Genomic DNA, 18,733 nt, shown 5'->3' with positions numbered 1-18,733 from the left:
ATGAGTGAATAAATGTGATTATAGTACATTTCTTTTATAAAGGAATACAGTAGCGGCCTACAAGTATTAGATTCTTTCTGAGAGTAAAAAGGATTTTTTTTACATTATTTGTTATTTGGAGCTGGATAGTTGGATGCAACTTGACAGCACATAAAATATTCCACTACTTCAGGCACTGGCTAAGCACTGTAAATGGCCAAGTCTCTGCCAAAGTATTGCTACTGACACATTTCCTGAATCATGTTTTATTGTGCCATATCCTTGTGATGAACCCCCACTGGATACAGTGGAAGCAAGGAGAGGAGTAGCAAAGTCTACTAAACTTATTTTCAAAGGTAAAACATAGATTGCTTCCAACAAAGAGACACATGGCCACCTCATACAATGCAGATAAGTGAAGATGTAAAATTCTGTTACTGAAGGCAACACTCCAAGCAGTTCTGAAAACATAAAAACATAAGGAACAGAATAGATTATTTAGCAAGATAACTACATGAGTAACATAATGGTCATCATTAACAATCCATGGGCTGCCACTCACAAGCAAGTAACAGAACTGCTTATTTTGGGGAAATTAATGTTCGAAACACTGTACATTTTGCTATCAAACTATGACATCAAGGGAAGGGGTTACTGCTAGAAATAAACAAAGAATTATGGGCAACGGCAAGTTCAAAATGTTATAGCAAGGGAGCAGAATGTAGATATAACTTTTACCTTGTTTTATGACTAGAGGATGAGGCTAAACTAGAGGTATCATGACACTGTAAATGTTGATGTACTTCATTATACGCTGTATTGGCAGGTTTTACAGACATGTGGCAGCCTACATCCTGTAGACTTAGGTGTGGTTTTAATAGATCAATTTCTTCTTCATCCTCACTCAGAGAAACAGAGAGATCGCTGCTTTCATCTCTACTTTCACTTTCATCCTGTACATTTTTGTCCAGTTGCAGACAACCCCCAGGAGCTAGAACAAAAATACAAACATTACTTCCACTCTCTAAAAATAGAAAGGATGGAAATAATAGTACACACATTAAAGCATTAGTTTACATTGAAAGTCTCCCCAAACACTTGAGCCCATTGAGCTGTCATCGTGTCCTAAGCGATGTGCCACAAATATTTCTTCCACTAGCCTAATGCAACTCATTTGTATATCACCTCTGTAGTACAGTGACAATTTAGCTAATATCCTACTGCCAGTCTCAACTGACTCAGACCCAATGACTTAATGGAGTTTCTCAAAGAACTAACTTATCACTAGAGATGGGCATGACTTAAGTCATGCTGCACTGTATGACTCATGCTGCATGGTGCCACAGCTGCCGCACATTCCCTCCAAACAACCCCTGGCCGGCTGCCCCATTCACAAGCTTCTGTGCAACAACCAGATTGTTCTCTGTCGCCAGCTGCCCAGTCTGGCAAGGAGCTCGATTTGCCCTTCTCCACCTCCTCTGGCAGCCAATCACTCAGGCAAGGAGGCAGGATGGGGAATCTCCCCACATGGCTTTTGCGGAGTTGGTTGCCAGAGGAGGCAGGAAAGGGCAGCCTGAGCTTCTTTCTGGACTGGACAGCCAGCAACAGATGATGACCCAGGTGGCGTGCAAAGGCTTTTGAGTTGGGCAGTAGGCTGGGAGGCAGCTTGGAGTGAATGCATGGCAGCTGTGGTGCCAGGTGGTGCGAGTCGTATGATGCAGCACGACTTAGCCATGCCCATCTCTACTTACTATTCAACAATGAATTCAATGGATCTACTGCAGTTGACACCAACAATACGAAGATGGCCCTTAAGACAGGATGTCAATAAGTATAAATAATTGAGGACAACAACAACAATTATTGCACCTATACATATGCCTTGCTCTGAAACAGAAAAACAGCAACAGATCACAGTACTGAATTATAACCAAGAAGTAACAGAGTGAGAAAAGTCCCTGGAAACTCTAACAAATTCAATGAGAATTGAATTTGAGAATCAGACAATCTAGCAGAAAATTGAAAAATGTCTGCCCTTTCACCCCTGAGTAAAACAGAGATCTAACTTAGAACGCCATACCACTAACTCTTTAACTCTTTCAAAACTGTGTCCTGTCTTTGTCTATTTTCATTTTTACACTACCTTTCACCAGCACAACAAATTATTCACATTTTAAAAATTAAATATACAAGTGTTGAAACAGTTTTTAAAGGGTTAAAATACATTAAAACATATGTAGAATAATAAGGTCAACATCCAAAATCAAGACTCTTCACTGCCAAATTAATTGTTAAAAATAGCTGTTAAAAGTCTGTCTGAAAATGGTGATCTAGACCTGTCGCCAGAAGGACAAGAAGGAAGGTATCAGCTTTCTAGATGTTTTCCTGGTCAGATGAAAACGCGTTTCCCCCATTCTCTTTATTACTTTTTAAACTGTGCAAAAATGTTAAAGAGCATAACTTGCAGAATAATCTACCATACTTTCCAGCTGAATCACCTCTTTAGAGGCTTTTCAAGATATGCTCTGTAACAGTTCTATACTCTTTTAAAAGTAATGAAGGCAATGGGGAAACACCTCTGCACCTGATCAGGAAAAGATCTAGAAAGCCATTACCAATTGCAATAATAAACAATTTGCATGTACTCTGAATTATTGTATCTTAGACACAAAACCAAACTTAGGCAAGTGATTGACAGCTACAATGGCTTGTCCTGAACTTCACCATTTGCATCTAAAAATCGACTTCTTTTCGTATTTGTTATCTTGCAGTGGCCAGGTATCATCATAAAAATCCAACTGGAGAAAGATCAGAGTTCTGCTGGACAACCTTCCTTTCAAGCCCATTCACTATACCTGAGAACTTTTCCCTGGAGTGTTCATTTCCGGAAACAAGCTGTTCAGGGCGACACGCCAGTGAGATTGGCTGTTTAGATTCCTGTTCATTTACGAAGTGCCGATGTGTCAATGTTTCTTCCAGCGATTTGCAGGAACTGTCACTTTTTAAATCAGTGGTTCTGTTTTCAGGACTTAATCTTTCATGTAACGGGGAGTTACATTCAGGAGACGTGTTCTTTTCCACAAAATTACCACTGCAATTACTTGTGTCGCATTCTGCTGTTAAACAGTGAGTTCTTTCATTCTCATGTGATATGCTGGATGTGACTGGCATTTCCTCACCCATCAGCAGATATGTCTTTCCATCTATTTTGTCAGACTTATTTGAGCACTGTAGATCACTATTAGTTTGTACTACACAGCTGTCTGTCATATAGCTGCTCCGTGATGGCTGTCTACGTGTATGTGGGTCAGAAATTGAAAAGCTCTTTGTGAGCTCAGAAGATTTCTGCTGCACATGGAAATCATCAATGCTTGAGACAGCTGACATTTGGCGGCCCATAAAGATTGTTGCTGTGTGATACAGTCCTCTTGACATGGCTGTCCGGTTGTTAATTCCTGCCTGTCTTGCTTCTGGCATGTTCTGAAAAACATAGTCTGAAATCAACAGAGCAAATTTTGGTTTTGCAGAAGAGGTGTGGGTGAACAGGGTATCTGTCCCCTTTAAACATACATTTACACCTGAAAGGTTTTCATGCCCAAGGCAGGTTATATAAGCACAACCTACTTGGAAGGTCTCACACGTAATCCCTACTTAAAGAAACCGGAAAACATCAGAGAATTTTCCTTTAAATTCACCTCCCTTCCCATTACTACCACAAGATTATTTGCATGTTCATGTAACATTCTGTTGTGGGCTTAATCATTCACAATTTACACTAAAAACAGTAAAGATGAAGATGCTGATAGGTTAACCAAGTATAGTAGAAGATGACCACTACTTCATGAAACAAAGCAAGTGAAACAAACAGGAACATATGAAATTGCCTTGGAGTGTAGGACAGGCCATTGGCCCACTTAGTCCCATACGGTCAGAAAGCCCTGCAGCTTTCTAGATCTTTTCCTGATTAGGTGCAAAGGAGTTCCTGATCACATGCAATCCTGCCAATTCCTTCTCCCTGAAATCCATTAACACGGAGGTGCCACCTACGGAACTATAGGTCTTCTGCATGCCCACCCCCCCTCTTTTTGTTCCCAGGGAAAAGAGATTGTATTTAATAGGAACTAAGATGTGGGGTTTGAGACTCCAGACTTGGGACCAAAGTCTTGGACTTGGGACTCAGACTCAAAGACTTGCCAACAACCCCTACCTCCAGCCAGTTCAATGCTGTAATGTCCTGGCAGAGAGACTCTGTCACACCTATGTCCAGGACAAGTAAAGCAAGCATCTAAGACAGGGGTGTCCAACCTTTCACCTTCCCTGGGCCATATTAAAAGATGAAAATTTGGTTTGGGCCGCACATAAATTTGGTTTGGACCGCATGGGAGGGCAGCCCTAGCCGTCCTCCGCAGCCCTGCTCCAAGCGCGCTTACGGGCAGCTGCTATCTCAGACAGCAGAGGCTACCAGCTTCGACTCCGGTGGCTTTATGGGGCCAGGAGGGGGTCCACCTATTGACGGGGACGTCACAATGCAGTCACACAGCCACCCTCTCCCTTCCCCTCCCGCTCCTTCCTTCCTTCCCTCTCTCCCCCCCCTACCGTTGTGACATGCCCCGGCTGCAAGCACCGGCAGTGTAACTTGAAACGTTGGCATTTCTTTAAAAATAAAAAATTGCACTGGGCCACATTACAAGCCGCAGTTTGGACAAGCCTGATCTAGGACAAGTAATGTTAAGAGTAGAGCTGTCAAAGAAGGAGCTTTGAAGTAAGCTCTATACCAGTTCCACCAAATGGAATGCGTTGTTGGGGTGGTGTTTTCAGCAGTGCAAGTTCATTTCAATAGGACCTGTGCAGAACTTTACAGTGGATTCCGCCCACTATTTCACCCTGAATCCAGAAGTAGTGAGATACTGATCTGTTGCTTTGTACTTAGTCGTAACAGCATTAAGGTCATAGCACTGCTTCAAAATAGGGACCTACTTTCAGAATTATTACTAAAAACGTGACCCTGAGCAATTTAAATTGATATGTATATATTCAGTGTGGCTCCACCTACCACCTACTGAGCCAATGATGGCCAAATATCCACACACACACACACATCACCTTCCTCCAGTAAGAAGCTCATCATGAGGCCATTGCAAAGACAGTGCAAGTCCCATCTACCAGCTAAAAGACTGACAGTAGCAGGAATCTTTTGCCATCCTCTCCAATCAACATAGCTGAATTGTTAGTTATTCTCTGGATTGTTACAAAAGGCTCTGTCAATGTTGAGACTGTCAAATTAACAAATCTCATTTCTCTTCTCCCCAACCCCATTGTTCAAAAATAGTTACATTTATGAATACGTGCAGCTGATACTTTCATTAGGCCACTTTAAAAAAATCAAACAGCTTTATAGGATAATTCAATAATGTCTGGGATCCAAAGCCCCATTCATGGAGCTTTCAAGAGTAAAAAGAATTTCCAAGCTCCCCTGAAGTTGCTTGCATCCCTAGATACCTCCCAGGTTTGTCCAGCTTCTGCCAGCCAATTCAATAGGGACAGAAATGTTGCTGCTTGAATGGGAAGCTGTTGGAATATCAACCATTATTTATAAATAGGTAAAGGTTCCCCATGACATGCTTAGTCCAGTCATGTTCGACTCTAGGGGGGCGGTGCTCGTCCCATTTTTAAGCCGTAGAGCCAGCACTTGTCTGAAGACAGTTTCCGCTGTCACATGGCCAGCGTGACTAGAGAACGTCATTTTACCTTCCCACCAAGGTGGTATCTATTTATCTACTCGCATTTGCATGCTTTTGAACTGCTAGGTTGGCAGGAGCTGGGAGAAGTGACGGGAGCTCACTCTGTCGCGTGGATTTGATCTTACGACTGCTGGTCTTCTGACCCTGCAGCACAGAGGCTTCTGCGGTTTAGCCCGCAGCGCCACCACATCCCTATTTATAAAGCACCATTATTATTGTGTGTACATGGTTACTTGCAGAAGATTAATTTTAAAAAATTGAACAGGCAACCAATTCATGATGTGGGGTACCGTAGTGCTGAAGGGGTTCTGGAGTTTTCACATTCAAACATTTGTGCAAGTAGTAGGGCAATGAGGAAATGCAGTTTTCGTAAAGATCAAAAACCTCCAAGGATGAACATTTTCAGATGATATTTTAAAAATATATACAAACATAGGGAAGCTAGTATTTCTGAAGTCTATCCATATTGTTTCATTAATATGTCAACTGAATGTCATACACATATTTTGGAAGTCCTGCTCCTATAGATCCACACCAGTAACGCTCATTGCTCTGTGTATTATGACAAATGGCCTAAATTCAAGGTTTCTTCACCTTTTTAATCTCTGGTGAAGGAAACCATCTATAAACTGAGATTAACACCTGCTAATGCAATGAAGAAAGAAAAATGAAAACCTTCGTTCTGCTATTAAACACACACACACACACACTTATACACACACAGAAAATAGTGTTGCCTCTGTTTCTTTCCTGATAAGAGTCTTAAATACCAAACAGTTAAATGCATAATAACATTTACTGGCTGCAAGACAGCCTGCTTAGCTGATACATAAAGCAGGTAAAAGGAGGAAAAGTTAATTTCTTGGCTGAATGATTCCATCGGTAGCTATAGGGCAAACTAGAAAGTCTTTTAGTAAAGTAGCAGTTGATTCTTCTATCAATCTGCAGCACACATACTCTTCCAAGGAATGCATTAAATATGAAAATCATATCCTGTTATCATCTGTTTCCAGCTTTCAGCCCAGTAAGCTTTCCTTAATGAATGCTGTAGCCTAAGGGACAAGCATGCTGTTGGCTTTTCTGAATAATGGAGTGATGCTACCCATTTTGGCTTATTACAATATCGACTAGCTGAGGGGGTTTCACATATAGTCACAAGTGACTACTCTTGCCAGCATGCTCCAAGTTATTACAAGATGTTTTTAGACATTTCATCTGAAAGAGCTTTCCTGCTTTTAGGGAAGAAAAACAGCTCTAGTCTTGAACTGTATCATTTATATGGAGATAGGAGGAGGGATTAGAAGGCTGCATTACTGCAGATATATAGCAGAATTTATTTGAGTATTCCATGTCAGGCTTTGTCTGCCATTTAGATAAGCAATCTTTTCTTTGGGGGATGTCTTTTGGGATGGGAAAGGTCAAAATATACAAAATTATAAATGCTACATGTTTAGACTTCAATTGAAACAATTTTGCATACTTTTTCAGTTTATAATTTAAGAACACGAGATGAATGGAACACAAGCTAAGGAGAAGGCCTTTCCTCCAGTTTATTAATTTCACAATGAAGGACAACTTTTTTCAAAAAAAACTGCATGGCAGGAAACAACATTTAAAAAAAAAACAAAATAAAAAGCCGTTAAGAGCTCCTCAGTTGAGGTGATGGGCATGGTATGGCAAGAGCCAAGGACTTCCCATTAATTTTAATGGGAGGAACTTAAACATGCCCTTCACTTTCTCATTGAACTCAATGAGATTTTGAAGTCCTTGGTTCTGACTAGACATGCTGTAAAACTCTGTTCACTTACCTGATGTTTAATATCATCTGTCTCCTCATGTTTTAATATATTTTCTCTCTCAAGTATCCGCCTACTTTTCATTTCTCTTTCATATTCTGCCTAGTATAAAAGGACACACTATTAATTTCGATTAAACAACTTTACCACCATAGGTTGTGATAAAGCCTAGGCTGAGCCAGTATAAGACTCCATAATTTCAAGGGGGACAGTTAAGCACACATATAAACTCACCTTTGAAATAAATGGAACTTTTCTGACTGGATAGATTGCACCCATATGGCAATGAAAATGCAATATATAGTGAAATAAATATTTGGTTTCTGTATTTTATTTTACTTTTTTATATTAAACTAAATGAGCTTCCTGGATAGCAGTATCAGTAGGTATTTTAAATATATTAATGACATATACAGGATAATATAATGGCTTAATGGTTAAGGTATTTCTTATGAAATATGTTTTCCATTTTTTGCAATATTTATTGCATTAGCACACACCTCCCCTGCACTTACAGAAGAGTCATTCCACATCTATTCATTTGTATCCACTAGAACACCTACGATCTTGCACCACTTTTCAACATACTTGCAATGTGCCTAAAGAAAACATTCTAGAATTTTTATACTCTCTTCAAAAATCACCAATCACATAAAATATTTGACTGTAAGGTAATTTCATGAGACCATTAGGAGAGCTGAAAGATTAAACAAAAAGAAAGAAGAAAAGAGCCAAGAAAAAAAAACTCCAAATGAATCCAAATAGAAAGCAGTGGCTAAAAGACACTAGAACAAAAACTACAAAACAGAAGCATGATGTGGGTAATAAAATAAAATAAAAAAATCAAACATTCTCTTACAGAACATAAGGCCATTTTAGAATGCCTCAATAACCAGTAAAATTAAAAGTCATGTGTTTTCACAAAGGGGGGAAAACAAAAAATGCAATGAAATGGCAAGATAAATTTTTGCCTTAATTCTTTACAGTTGAAGATCCACTGGTCACAGAATCAAGCCCTCTTATATTTGGAAATTAGGAAGGTAGACACAGAACAGCAATACCACAGGATGACTATTTAATCCTACTGTGCCCTCAACTCTTCTTTATGTGCAAGCTACAAAAGACCACTCTGGTGCACAACATCTGCATGTATCACACAGACAAAAGAACTATTTTAGAAATTATACTGCCTGATATCAAATGTATGGACACACTCAGACCGTTCCTATCAAAGTTCACCTCTACTATCAAAATACAGAATATACTACCTTTAATTTTTGAAGAGACTCTGAACGTGAAGCAAACTTTCTAATATGAGCTTCAAACCAATCAAATTCCTTTAACAAATCTTGATTGCGGAGCAGAGATTTCTTCTGGCGATCACATATTTCTTTTAAGTATTTTTTTAGCCTCATGTGTTTCATATTAGTTCTACACAAAGCAAAACAAAAACAAGAACATAGGCTTAACTGCAAGAAGAGAAATAGCTTCACACTACATACACCTGCTTATTTTTTTCAAGAGAAATGTTTACTGTACATAGGCGTAGTACCAAGATTCTCATCAAAGTCAGGGTGCTAAGAACAACTTGTTGACTGAGAACTTCAAAAGAATATTGTTCCTTTGCACCTTAAAAGAAGAAGAAGAGCCTCGTGGCGCAGTGGTTAAAATGCTGTACTGCAGCTAAAACTGTGCTCACGACCTGGGGTTCAAATCCCAGGTAGCCGGCTCAAGGTTGACTCAGCCTTCTATCCTTCCGAGGTCGGTAAAATGAGTACCCAGCTTGCTGGGGGGGCGGGCAATGTGTAGCCTGTATAATTAAATTGTAAACTGCCCGGAGAGTGCTTGTAACGCTATGGGGCGGTATATAAGTCCAAAATAAAAAATAAAAAAATAAAAATAAATAAAAGTACGGAGATTAAGGAAAAAATGTATTTGAATGAATTAAGGGTCTAAAGTACTCCATATGTGAGTGCAGTGCTAATTTCTACAGGGTTCAGTAAAAACCTATATCTCCTGGCCCCTTCTCAACAAAAGCATAAAAGGCCACTGAAAAAACGGGGAGCTCCAAGAGCATCTTCGTATCCTGATGGAGTTCCTCATTCCTGTACTATTGGAATGATATCTACTCTGGTGATGAAATGGTGCACAAACAGAGTGGTATCCTAAGGTGAACAAGATAAGGCCCTGAAAAAAAAAGCCTTCCACGCCTGCAACACAGATTACATTATCACCTGTGACAAATCACCACAGATTAAATGCTAATTGCTGCTTATTAAAGCTGCCTGCAGCTACAAATCCTCAAATGAAGCTTTTAATCAGCAGCAGAGGTGGGCACGAACCAGTTAATGACAGTTTGGCCAATGATCACACAGCTGATCTGTTGCTGCACCCACTCGGAGGCAGCATCCTGGCTTCCCAGCCCCGCCTCCTGCAGGCACTGTCTCAGATTCGCCACTGCTGATGACATCACTCCATGGCGCAGGTAGTACTGCACAACATAGCTTCAGCCAATATTTTTGGCATTTAATTGACTTGCATTCAAAATTGGGTAATATCCCATAGACTTATATCATTTCAAAGATAACTCTGGCCTACTTTGCACTACAAGTTGAAGCTCTTTCTAGTGAAACATAGTTAATAGTACAACCAAAGTTGTATCCAAACTGTTGAGGTAATTGCACCAAGTCTCCTTTTAATACATTACAACTATTTCCAGTATCAGTATAGTGGTCAGTATCTTCTTGCAGAGCTCTGGCCACAGCAGGAATAATGTCACCAGCAGCAGCAGTTTGCCACTAATTAATGTGTTGCTTTCCCATTTTTGGTGTATGTATAACTTCATTTTGTTACATCTCACGTACAGTTCAAAATCAAAGAAGGAACTCTTTTATCAGTGGCAATCTGTCACACCTGGTGACGGCATTCTTACTGCAATGGCAAAGTTCTGCAGGAGGATAATTGGAATCTCAGACATAGCATTTAAAATGACTCAGTTATTATCTGACGAAAGACATGGGAGACTAGTCAGAAGAATATCTAACTCTCTATAGTTTGATTTAAAAGAGATTCTCACTGCCCCAACCTGCTTTCAGTCCCACCACCTGAGAGAAAGGCAGCAACCAAGTACAGTAAAAGAAGTAGGTAGGTAGGTAGGTAGGTAGGTAGGTAGGTAGGTAGGTAGGTAGGTAGGCAGGCAGGCAGGCAGGCAGGCAGGCAGGCAGGCAGGCAGGCAGGCAGGCAGGTAGGTGGGTGGCTAGAATGGATGATTCTCAAGTCTGCTTTATTTTAATACATGGAACAATTCTGCATATTTGTTTTTTTCAAACACATATATGATTGTACATATATATTGACACAAATTTTACAACACATTAAAGAGGGCAAAAAAGGAGCAAGAAAAATCTGTAATAACATATGAAAACAAGAGTAAGCAATAACTTTGTTAGACCACAAAAATCTTCTAAAGAGTTAATACTATCAGGCCCTGCAGGACTCTTTACTAAGCTGGGTGTTACAGAGCCTAAGAACAGAGAGAAAAAGAAAAGAACACAAAATCAACGAGGCCAGATGTTGACACCAGGCTTTTTTACTTAAAGTTAGTTCCAAAATAGGACCAGATATAGAATCAGCTGGAAGTAACAGGCTTTGCCTCAAGGGACGTAGATTTCAGCAATAAATGAATGGTAATATTTTGTTTAGTATTCATCAAGATATAACCCATCTAATAATTTCTGTTTTTAACTATTTGAATTCAGGGTTTGACAAAGCACACATTCCACATGACATAAGCCTACCCCAAAGATGCAAGGGGCATGATGCCACATAGGCCACATTCTTTTACAGATCATGGAAAGCAATGAATTTTGGCTTCTTAAGCTGTGATGTACATGAGCAGTTTTCCCATATGCACAGCTCATTCACTTTCGCTTTGTGCATGAGCTGGTAAAGAAATCAGGATGTTGCAATTAAAAATGACTGTCAGTTTCATCCATAAACAGAATTACTGTTAATTACTTCCAAACAAACCAGAACTGGAATGCAGTGATAAAACATATCCCTAGATTTGGATGTGAAGCAGATTTTCAGTCCTGGCGTGTCTGTGGGCAAAGCAACATAGTTGCAAAATTAGAGCAGTTACAAGCAATGCTTACCGTAATTTTAGCTTCCTGGACAGAATTCGATTTGTGTACCCATAAGGTCTGGATAACTTGCTATGGCTAATTGACAAGGTGCTGGGGGACATGTTCATTAGCTACCTGGTTCACATGCCTGACAATGCCACCAAGGTGCACCCCAGACCTTGGCAATTAGCTGCAGTTAGCCACTGCAAGTTATAAAAACCTTAAACAAGCAGTACTGTAATGGGATTCAAACCCATATTTATTTACCAGGTCAGTTTTTAATTTAAAACATTCACATGGAACAAATATCAAAACAAGAATACTCCCACAGAAATCAATGCATCTCTTAGATATGACCATGATTTCTTCAAGTGAAGGGTGAAGGACATGTGGCCCTTTTACTGTAGTTCTGTTGGATGTTGCTGTTGTGCTACTGGAAACCCAACACTGGATCCTGCCCTAGCTCTTCTAAAACACAGCTACCAAAATTTGCCAAAACAATTCACTCATCCTGATACCCACACTCTTGCCCATGAATTGCAGATTTTTATCTGGACATTTCCAAAACAGAAGGGACCCTTTAGTAGTATTCCACTGACTTCCTATAGCTGTTAATTCTACTAGGAGCATGCACATATGACAGTCAGCAGCTACTGGTCTTAGAGGAGGACAAGGGGAGAGGCAAACAGGGCAGGCAGAGGTCTCCTAATCTTAGGACAGAAGAACGTGTGAACTGTAGTGGTTTAGTTTCCCTGTGTGTGAGAGAGAAAGAGAATGTATATGCTTGCAAACAGAAAGGCTCCAGCTTAAAAACAACACAAGCACCACCACCCCCTAGCAAATAGCTCCAAGGGAGAAAGCTGGTCATCACTGAGTAAGATTATGTAAATGATTCTGAGAGAGTAAAATTAATTTTCTTTTCAGACGTGCAACCACAGCAAAGCTTAGAAGGGTTTGGCTCACAAACAAAAACTCTGAGCTCCATCCCATAATGTTCCAGATTATTATATATTTTTTTAAAAACAGCAAACCAAGCCTATGCCTGGCTCTTTCAGCAGTAGAACCATCAAGAAAAGTAAGTAGGTAATATTCCGGGGCAGAGTTGTTAACTTGCTCTTTGCAACAATTAGCAGTATTTTATTACTATTTCAGACAGTTAAATACTTTCAAGCATTTTAAGCTTCTTGTGTTCAGGTTTTACTCTAGATAGTTCTCACTGTATTCTTAGCCTGACTTCATTGTTAAGACTTCTGGGCCAGGAACCCCGCTTTCATCCAGGAATAAACCATTATTTTAGTTTCCCAGGTCTTCCTATATTCTAGTTTTGAATATACATTGCCAGTGTTTGTGCCTAGTAAATTTAAACTTTTGATATTAAAATGCTACATTATCACAACATTTACTATATACCGTATTTTTCGCACCATAAGACACACTTTTCCCCCACAAAACAGGGGGGTGGAAATTCTGTGCGTCTTATGGAGCGAAGAAAACAGATTATATTTTCCTATTTTCTTCTCCTAAAAAATTGGTGCGTCTTATGGAAAGGTGCGTCTTATGGAGCGAAAAATACGGTATGTCAGTCTTCCTCACAATATAAACAATATTAGCTTTTAACCACTTTTAAGACTATAGTTTAAAAAAACTCTTCCCAATTTTAAAAATACTAACCCAAATATAGAATAAAAGGCACATTATGTACTTACAAGCAAGTATCAGATTTGCTATATTCGAGCATTTTTCTTTCCAGTTCCATTCTCTTTATTTCACTGAAAGAAAGATATTATTTTAGAGACTGTACATTATAAATTACTTCACAGTAAATAAAAGATAAAGGTTTAACACATTTTCACTATGAATAAACACCATTCATTTCCCCTATGAATCCTGAGCCAATAATAATGAATAATTATTAAATTAAATTGATTATTTATTACATTTAAACCACACATATCCACTAAAAATAGCACTCAAGGCAGCTTACAAAGTTTTTACAAGATACAAAAACAAACAAAACAAACATTTATCAAAAGCCTTAATAAAACCATATTAAGTCACCCCACTGTAAAGTCATCAAAATCTTGCAAAGGAAATTTAAAAATGATTAAAACAGCAAAGGACGTAGCTTAAAAACAACACAGCAAGTCAGGTTAAATATCAAATGCCAGTTTTAAAAGATGTGGTTTTACTCCCTTCTTAAATCTATGCACTCTCTTCTGATCACAGTTCAGAAAAAAAGCACAAAGAGTCTGTACAGGCTCATATTGAGACAGGTGATTTCTCAGACAGCCCACCACCAAGCCACCAGGAGCTTTAAAGATTAAAACTAACACTTGCAATGGGCACAATAACCAGTTGCCAACTAGTATCAGGGTTATGTGATCATGATATTATACACTGGCAATTTCCAACCTTGGACAACCCAGGTGTTCTTGGACTGCAATTCCCAGAAACTCCAGCCAGCATCACTGGTAGTGAAGGCTCCTGGGAATTGCAGTCCAATAACACCTGGTTGCCCAAGGTTGGGAACCATTGCTATATACCACTTAGCAGCCTAGCTGCCACATGTTGCAGAAGCTGAAGATCCTATACCCTATGTAGCCCTATGTAGAGCACATGGTAATAGTCAAGACATAATATAACTAAGACATGGATGAAGGTTGCTAAGTCAGGTCAACTTAGAACATGTGATAGCTGGCACACTAGGCAGAGTTGTGCAAAAGCACTCCTTATCTTTATAATCTTTATTTAAGCAAAATAACACAATCATCCTGGGTGGTAAATATTAAAGGAATCATCAGCCTCTTCCGATGGCAGGTATTTGGTGTCTATGCATGAACCTCAACAACATATCTTGTCAATTCACACAAACAGACGTTGGCCAACTCCAGCTATTACAGGAAAAAAAATAGCTGGGTCTGTCTTTTTGGCTGTGGTTGATCACAGCTATAATCCAGTACAACTGGAGGACACCAGTCTGGGGAATCGAGCAGGTGAAGCTCCCAAAGGCCAAAAGAGATGTGGCTTTTTCACACAGTTTGCTTCAGGTTGCTGTCGTCTGAAGATGCCGGCCACAGAGACTGGCGAAACGTCGGAAAGAACAACCTTCAGAACACGGCTAAAGAGCCCGAAAAACCCAGAACAACCATTAGATCCCGGCCGTGAAAGCCTTCGTGAATATATTGCTTCAGTATGCTTTAAAACAAGCACACACACAGAAATGGGGGGACAAAAAAGAAACAACCCCCAAGACCCATCAGAAATGGGGGAAAAACACTCCAAAGAGCAACTACAAAACCAACAAACCCCCAAGACCCATCACAGCACAGAAACATAAAACCCCCCCAGCTGAAAACCACACTGCAAAAATACCCAGAACAGTTAAAAGTATAAAGCAGCACCTTACCTTAGCAGGCAGCCTCCTCGGATCCCTCACTGACTAACTGCCAGGGCGAAAGAGCTACAAAGAAGCAGCCTCATCGCCACCTATAGTTAGGTATTTGAATTTCCCACCCTTTTCCCCTGCCTTTTTTGTGTTCATAAGTGGAAGCTCCGTTCACAAGTAGAAACAAAATTTTGCGGCCGGAGCTGTTTGTAAGACGAAATGTTCGTATGTAGTGACGTTCGTAACTAGAGGCACCACTGTATGTCCCACAGAGTTCAATGGAACTTATTTTGTAAGCAACTACACTGTTTGAAAACCTTTCCATGACTTTTCACAAACAATATGCTTGGTAGCTAATTATACTATAATTCCTCACAAGTCAAGTGTTCTGCATTTTTCAGTATAAAGAATTGCTTTTCCAATGCAAATTCCAATTCCTCTCTGAATAACAAGGTGCAAAATAATTCCGCCTCTTAAACAATACATGTGAGAGAACATAACATGACTTTCTGGAACTAGGATCCCAGCATTTACCTGTTAAAAGACCCTGCTGTTGGGAAAATGTGAAGGAAAGAGAAGAAGGGACAACAGAGAACATGATGGCTGGACAATGTCACCGAAGCTACCAACATGAATTTGACCCAACTCCGGGAGGCAGTGGAAGACAGGAGGGCCTGGCGTGCTCTGGTCTATGGGGTCACCAAGAGCTGGACACGACTAAACAACTCAACAACAACAATTAACTTATTAAGACAACCAAGCTGCAGTTGCTAAGGGCTACTTTATACCTAAATCTAAGTATACATCTGACCTTTCAGACTAACTCAGTTCAGAACATATATTTCAGATTCCATTTGTTCAGATTACTGATGCAGTTCTAAATTCACAAGTTGTTTACAAAAATGCTACAAAAAGATATGAAAAATGTACATATTGCAAAATAAACAGGTTTGCTCTCTTCCAAAAAATTAAATAAAAGACAGATACATAAATTTGCTGGATTAAATAGGTATGAAACTGACATAGCCTAGCTGTTTCACTCAGGGTAGTTTGAAGTACACATACCATATGCATATCAGAGACCAGAGATTGGTTGTGGCTCCCTGCTGAGGTATGCTTAGTGGCAACTCTCACTACCTCAGAATTAATTTCTTTTCAACTGCAATCTGCTTTGAGCTTCAGAAGAGCAGCGAAAATATACATATGAGAAAAATAAATAGCACATCAATATTATATGTTGAGGGCACATCCATATTTGTTGCTATGGCTAAAAGAAATATACAGACTTCTGTAAATCTATTATCTATAAAAACCCACCTGAAAAGTAACTTGGGACAAAGTCACAGGAACAAGTATTTTAATCGTTCTTAGATAGTGAAGATTGTCACTAGAAGATTCTTAATAGCCTTATAGAATTCTGCTTTGTAGGAGCTTGAAAACAGAATCTTCCTGAAGGTTCCCCTGGACTAAGACATTCAATTGCTTCTTTAATCTTGTGTATAGATATGTATTCTTCAAAATATTTAAATGGTAGTACTGTCAGCATATTTAAAAGCGATCCTTTCCCAAATGTGTTGAAGAAATTGTCCACAGAGCAGTTTAGAAACTTAAATTATCTGGACAGAGATTCACTTTACTGTAGTTCACCTCCCCATGCTATCAAAACATAATATACAAGAGGGAAAAACTTACTCAGTTATAAAGCTTGGAAAAGTTACTGTTTTGGACAATAGCACCCAGAATCCCCCAGCCAACAGAGCCACTAACTGAGGGATTCTTAGAGATGGAGCCCCGATTTTCCAAATCCTGTCCAGCTAGTATTACCCATACACTAATGGGAGCCACTAGTGCCTCAACCTTTTCATTGCATGACTCAATCAACGCAAGGACAAAACTAGACTGAGTTGAAGCTGTGGAAAAAACGTTGTTAGGATGGTCTATGCAGGACTACTCCCTACCAGTTCTAGTACTTGTGGGATGTTATACTTGCCAAAAATATGTTAATGTATTATAGGAGACTATCCCAGAAGTGAGGAGGAAAGAGTGGAGAAAGGAGCACCTGAAAGCTACAAGCAAACAACCCACCCATGAAGTAGTAAGTATATTTTATTACGGTCATAGACCAGTAAAACCAAATTAATACAAAATAGATACATATAAATATTGTTTAGTAAAGTCGGGCAGGGTAATAAAATCCCATTAAAACATGATAAAACAACCCCTTCTTTCCAATTAATAACATATTATATCCTTAATATAGGTAAAACCTAAGGCAGTGTTATATTAAAAACATTATATTGTCCATCTAAAATCACCTAACCAAACATCTGTTTGCTGCAGCACAGAATTTGGCCACTTGTCTTGTAATATAAGGGGTATTGTCAGAGAGTAGCCACTGTACATAATTCTCCTCTGATCTCCCAGGAGATTTACATATAATAGGTGATAAAAGCTCCATGTGAAGATCCCGATAACAAGTACAAAAAAGAACAACATGACCAACTGATTCAACTTTATCCCTATTACAAGGGCAGAGACAATCTGATGCAGGCAAACCTCAAAATCTTCCCTCCAGAACCTTAGAAGGTAGTATATTAAGCCTAGCTAGCGTAAAAGCCCTTACGGCTTTAGATGACACAAAAAAGGTAAAGGTTCCCCTTGACATTTTCAGTCCAGTCGTGTCCGACTTTAGGGGGCGGTGCTCATCCCGTTTTCAAGCCGTAGAGCCAGCGCTTGTCCGAAGACAGGTTCCATTGCCACGTGGCCAGCGTGACCAGGGAACGCCGTTTTACCTTCCCACCGAGGTGGAATCTATCTACTCGCATTTGCATGCTTTCAAACTGCTAGGTTGGCAAGGAGCTGGGACAAAGCGACGGGAGCTCACTCTGTTGCGTGGATTCGATCTTACGACTGCTGGTCTTCTGACCCTGTAGCACAGGCTTCTGCGGTTTAGCCCACAGCGCCACCATGTCCGATTTAGATGACATAGTGCTGGCTAAATACGAGGAGGTGATAAAAGCAGATTTCTTAAGGAAGTTATATTTCCCTAACTGGCCAACATGGTCCTGTAGTTCAATGTCCCATACCCTTAACTTCACCGCTTTAATGGCATCCGTAAGACCCACTGCTATAAGTATACTGGGAGAAAAGCCAATTTTCGATATCTCTTCTGTTATATGTTTCTTCCACTCCGGCTGAAAGGAATCTAGTAGGATCAGTGGGGCCAACCCTTCTAATGAAAAAATCAGTTTAAGCCAGTATTTCAGCATGAGGACTTTAGCCTGTGCTTTAATGGATATTAACCCAACCTCTAACCGAAGAGCCACACTGGAAGTAGAAGGTGGAACTCCAAGAATGGTCTGAACAATCTCCAGAGGTCATAGATAAGTGTAAGCGAATAGTTGAGAACCATAAATCATTTGTGAAATAGTCCTGGCCTTAAAAACGTGTATTACCGATGGTACATGTTTACCCCCAAACAGTATGAAAAAATCTTGTTATTGCCCCAGTATTTTTCTGGGCATTCATTGCTGCATGGTTTCCATGAGTAAGCCAGGATCCTGAAGAATGAAAAACTATGTCAAGGTATTTATAGCATGCTACTTGCTCTACAGGGTGTCCATTTAGAGACCATTTGTGCTTTATTCTCCTTCTACTAACCACCATAATCTTTGTTTTAGCATAATTAATTATTAGTTGTTCTTCATT

At 39.7% G+C, this 18,733-nt stretch overlaps 1 protein-coding gene across 7 annotated transcripts in view; it reads right to left on the bottom strand.

The window, feature by feature from the left end:
* The window catches only part of KIZ (kizuna centrosomal protein), a 108,647-nt gene that overhangs the window by 74,906 nt on the left and 15,008 nt on the right, over nt 1-18,733 (bottom strand). For 4 of the 7 annotated variants that reach the window (XM_020790540.3, XM_020790541.3, XM_078392559.1 and 1 more), the window contains exons 2-6: nt 13,347-13,409; nt 8,785-8,947; nt 7,529-7,618; nt 2,835-3,459; nt 718-970 (exon numbers count right to left, since the gene is read on the bottom strand). In XM_020790540.3, coding sequence (XP_020646199.3) covers nt 718-970; nt 2,835-3,459; nt 7,529-7,618; nt 8,785-8,947; nt 13,347-13,409 — 1,194 coding nt within the window. Of the gene's footprint in view, nt 1-717; nt 971-2,834; nt 3,474-7,528; nt 7,619-8,784; nt 8,948-11,313; nt 11,459-13,346; nt 13,410-16,342; nt 16,470-18,733 lie in introns of those variants that run through there. The other 3 variants (XM_020790542.3, XM_072998440.2, XM_072998436.2) reach the window with 3 other exon arrangements.

This window comes from Pogona vitticeps, chromosome 4 (genome assembly GCF_051106095.1).
Source record: "Pogona vitticeps strain Pit_001003342236 chromosome 4, PviZW2.1, whole genome shotgun sequence".
In the NCBI taxonomy this organism is placed as follows: Eukaryota; Metazoa; Chordata; class Lepidosauria; order Squamata; family Agamidae; genus Pogona; species Pogona vitticeps.
The sequence above is the reverse complement of the archived record's forward strand: the minus strand, read 5'-3'. Positions and strand labels throughout refer to the sequence as shown.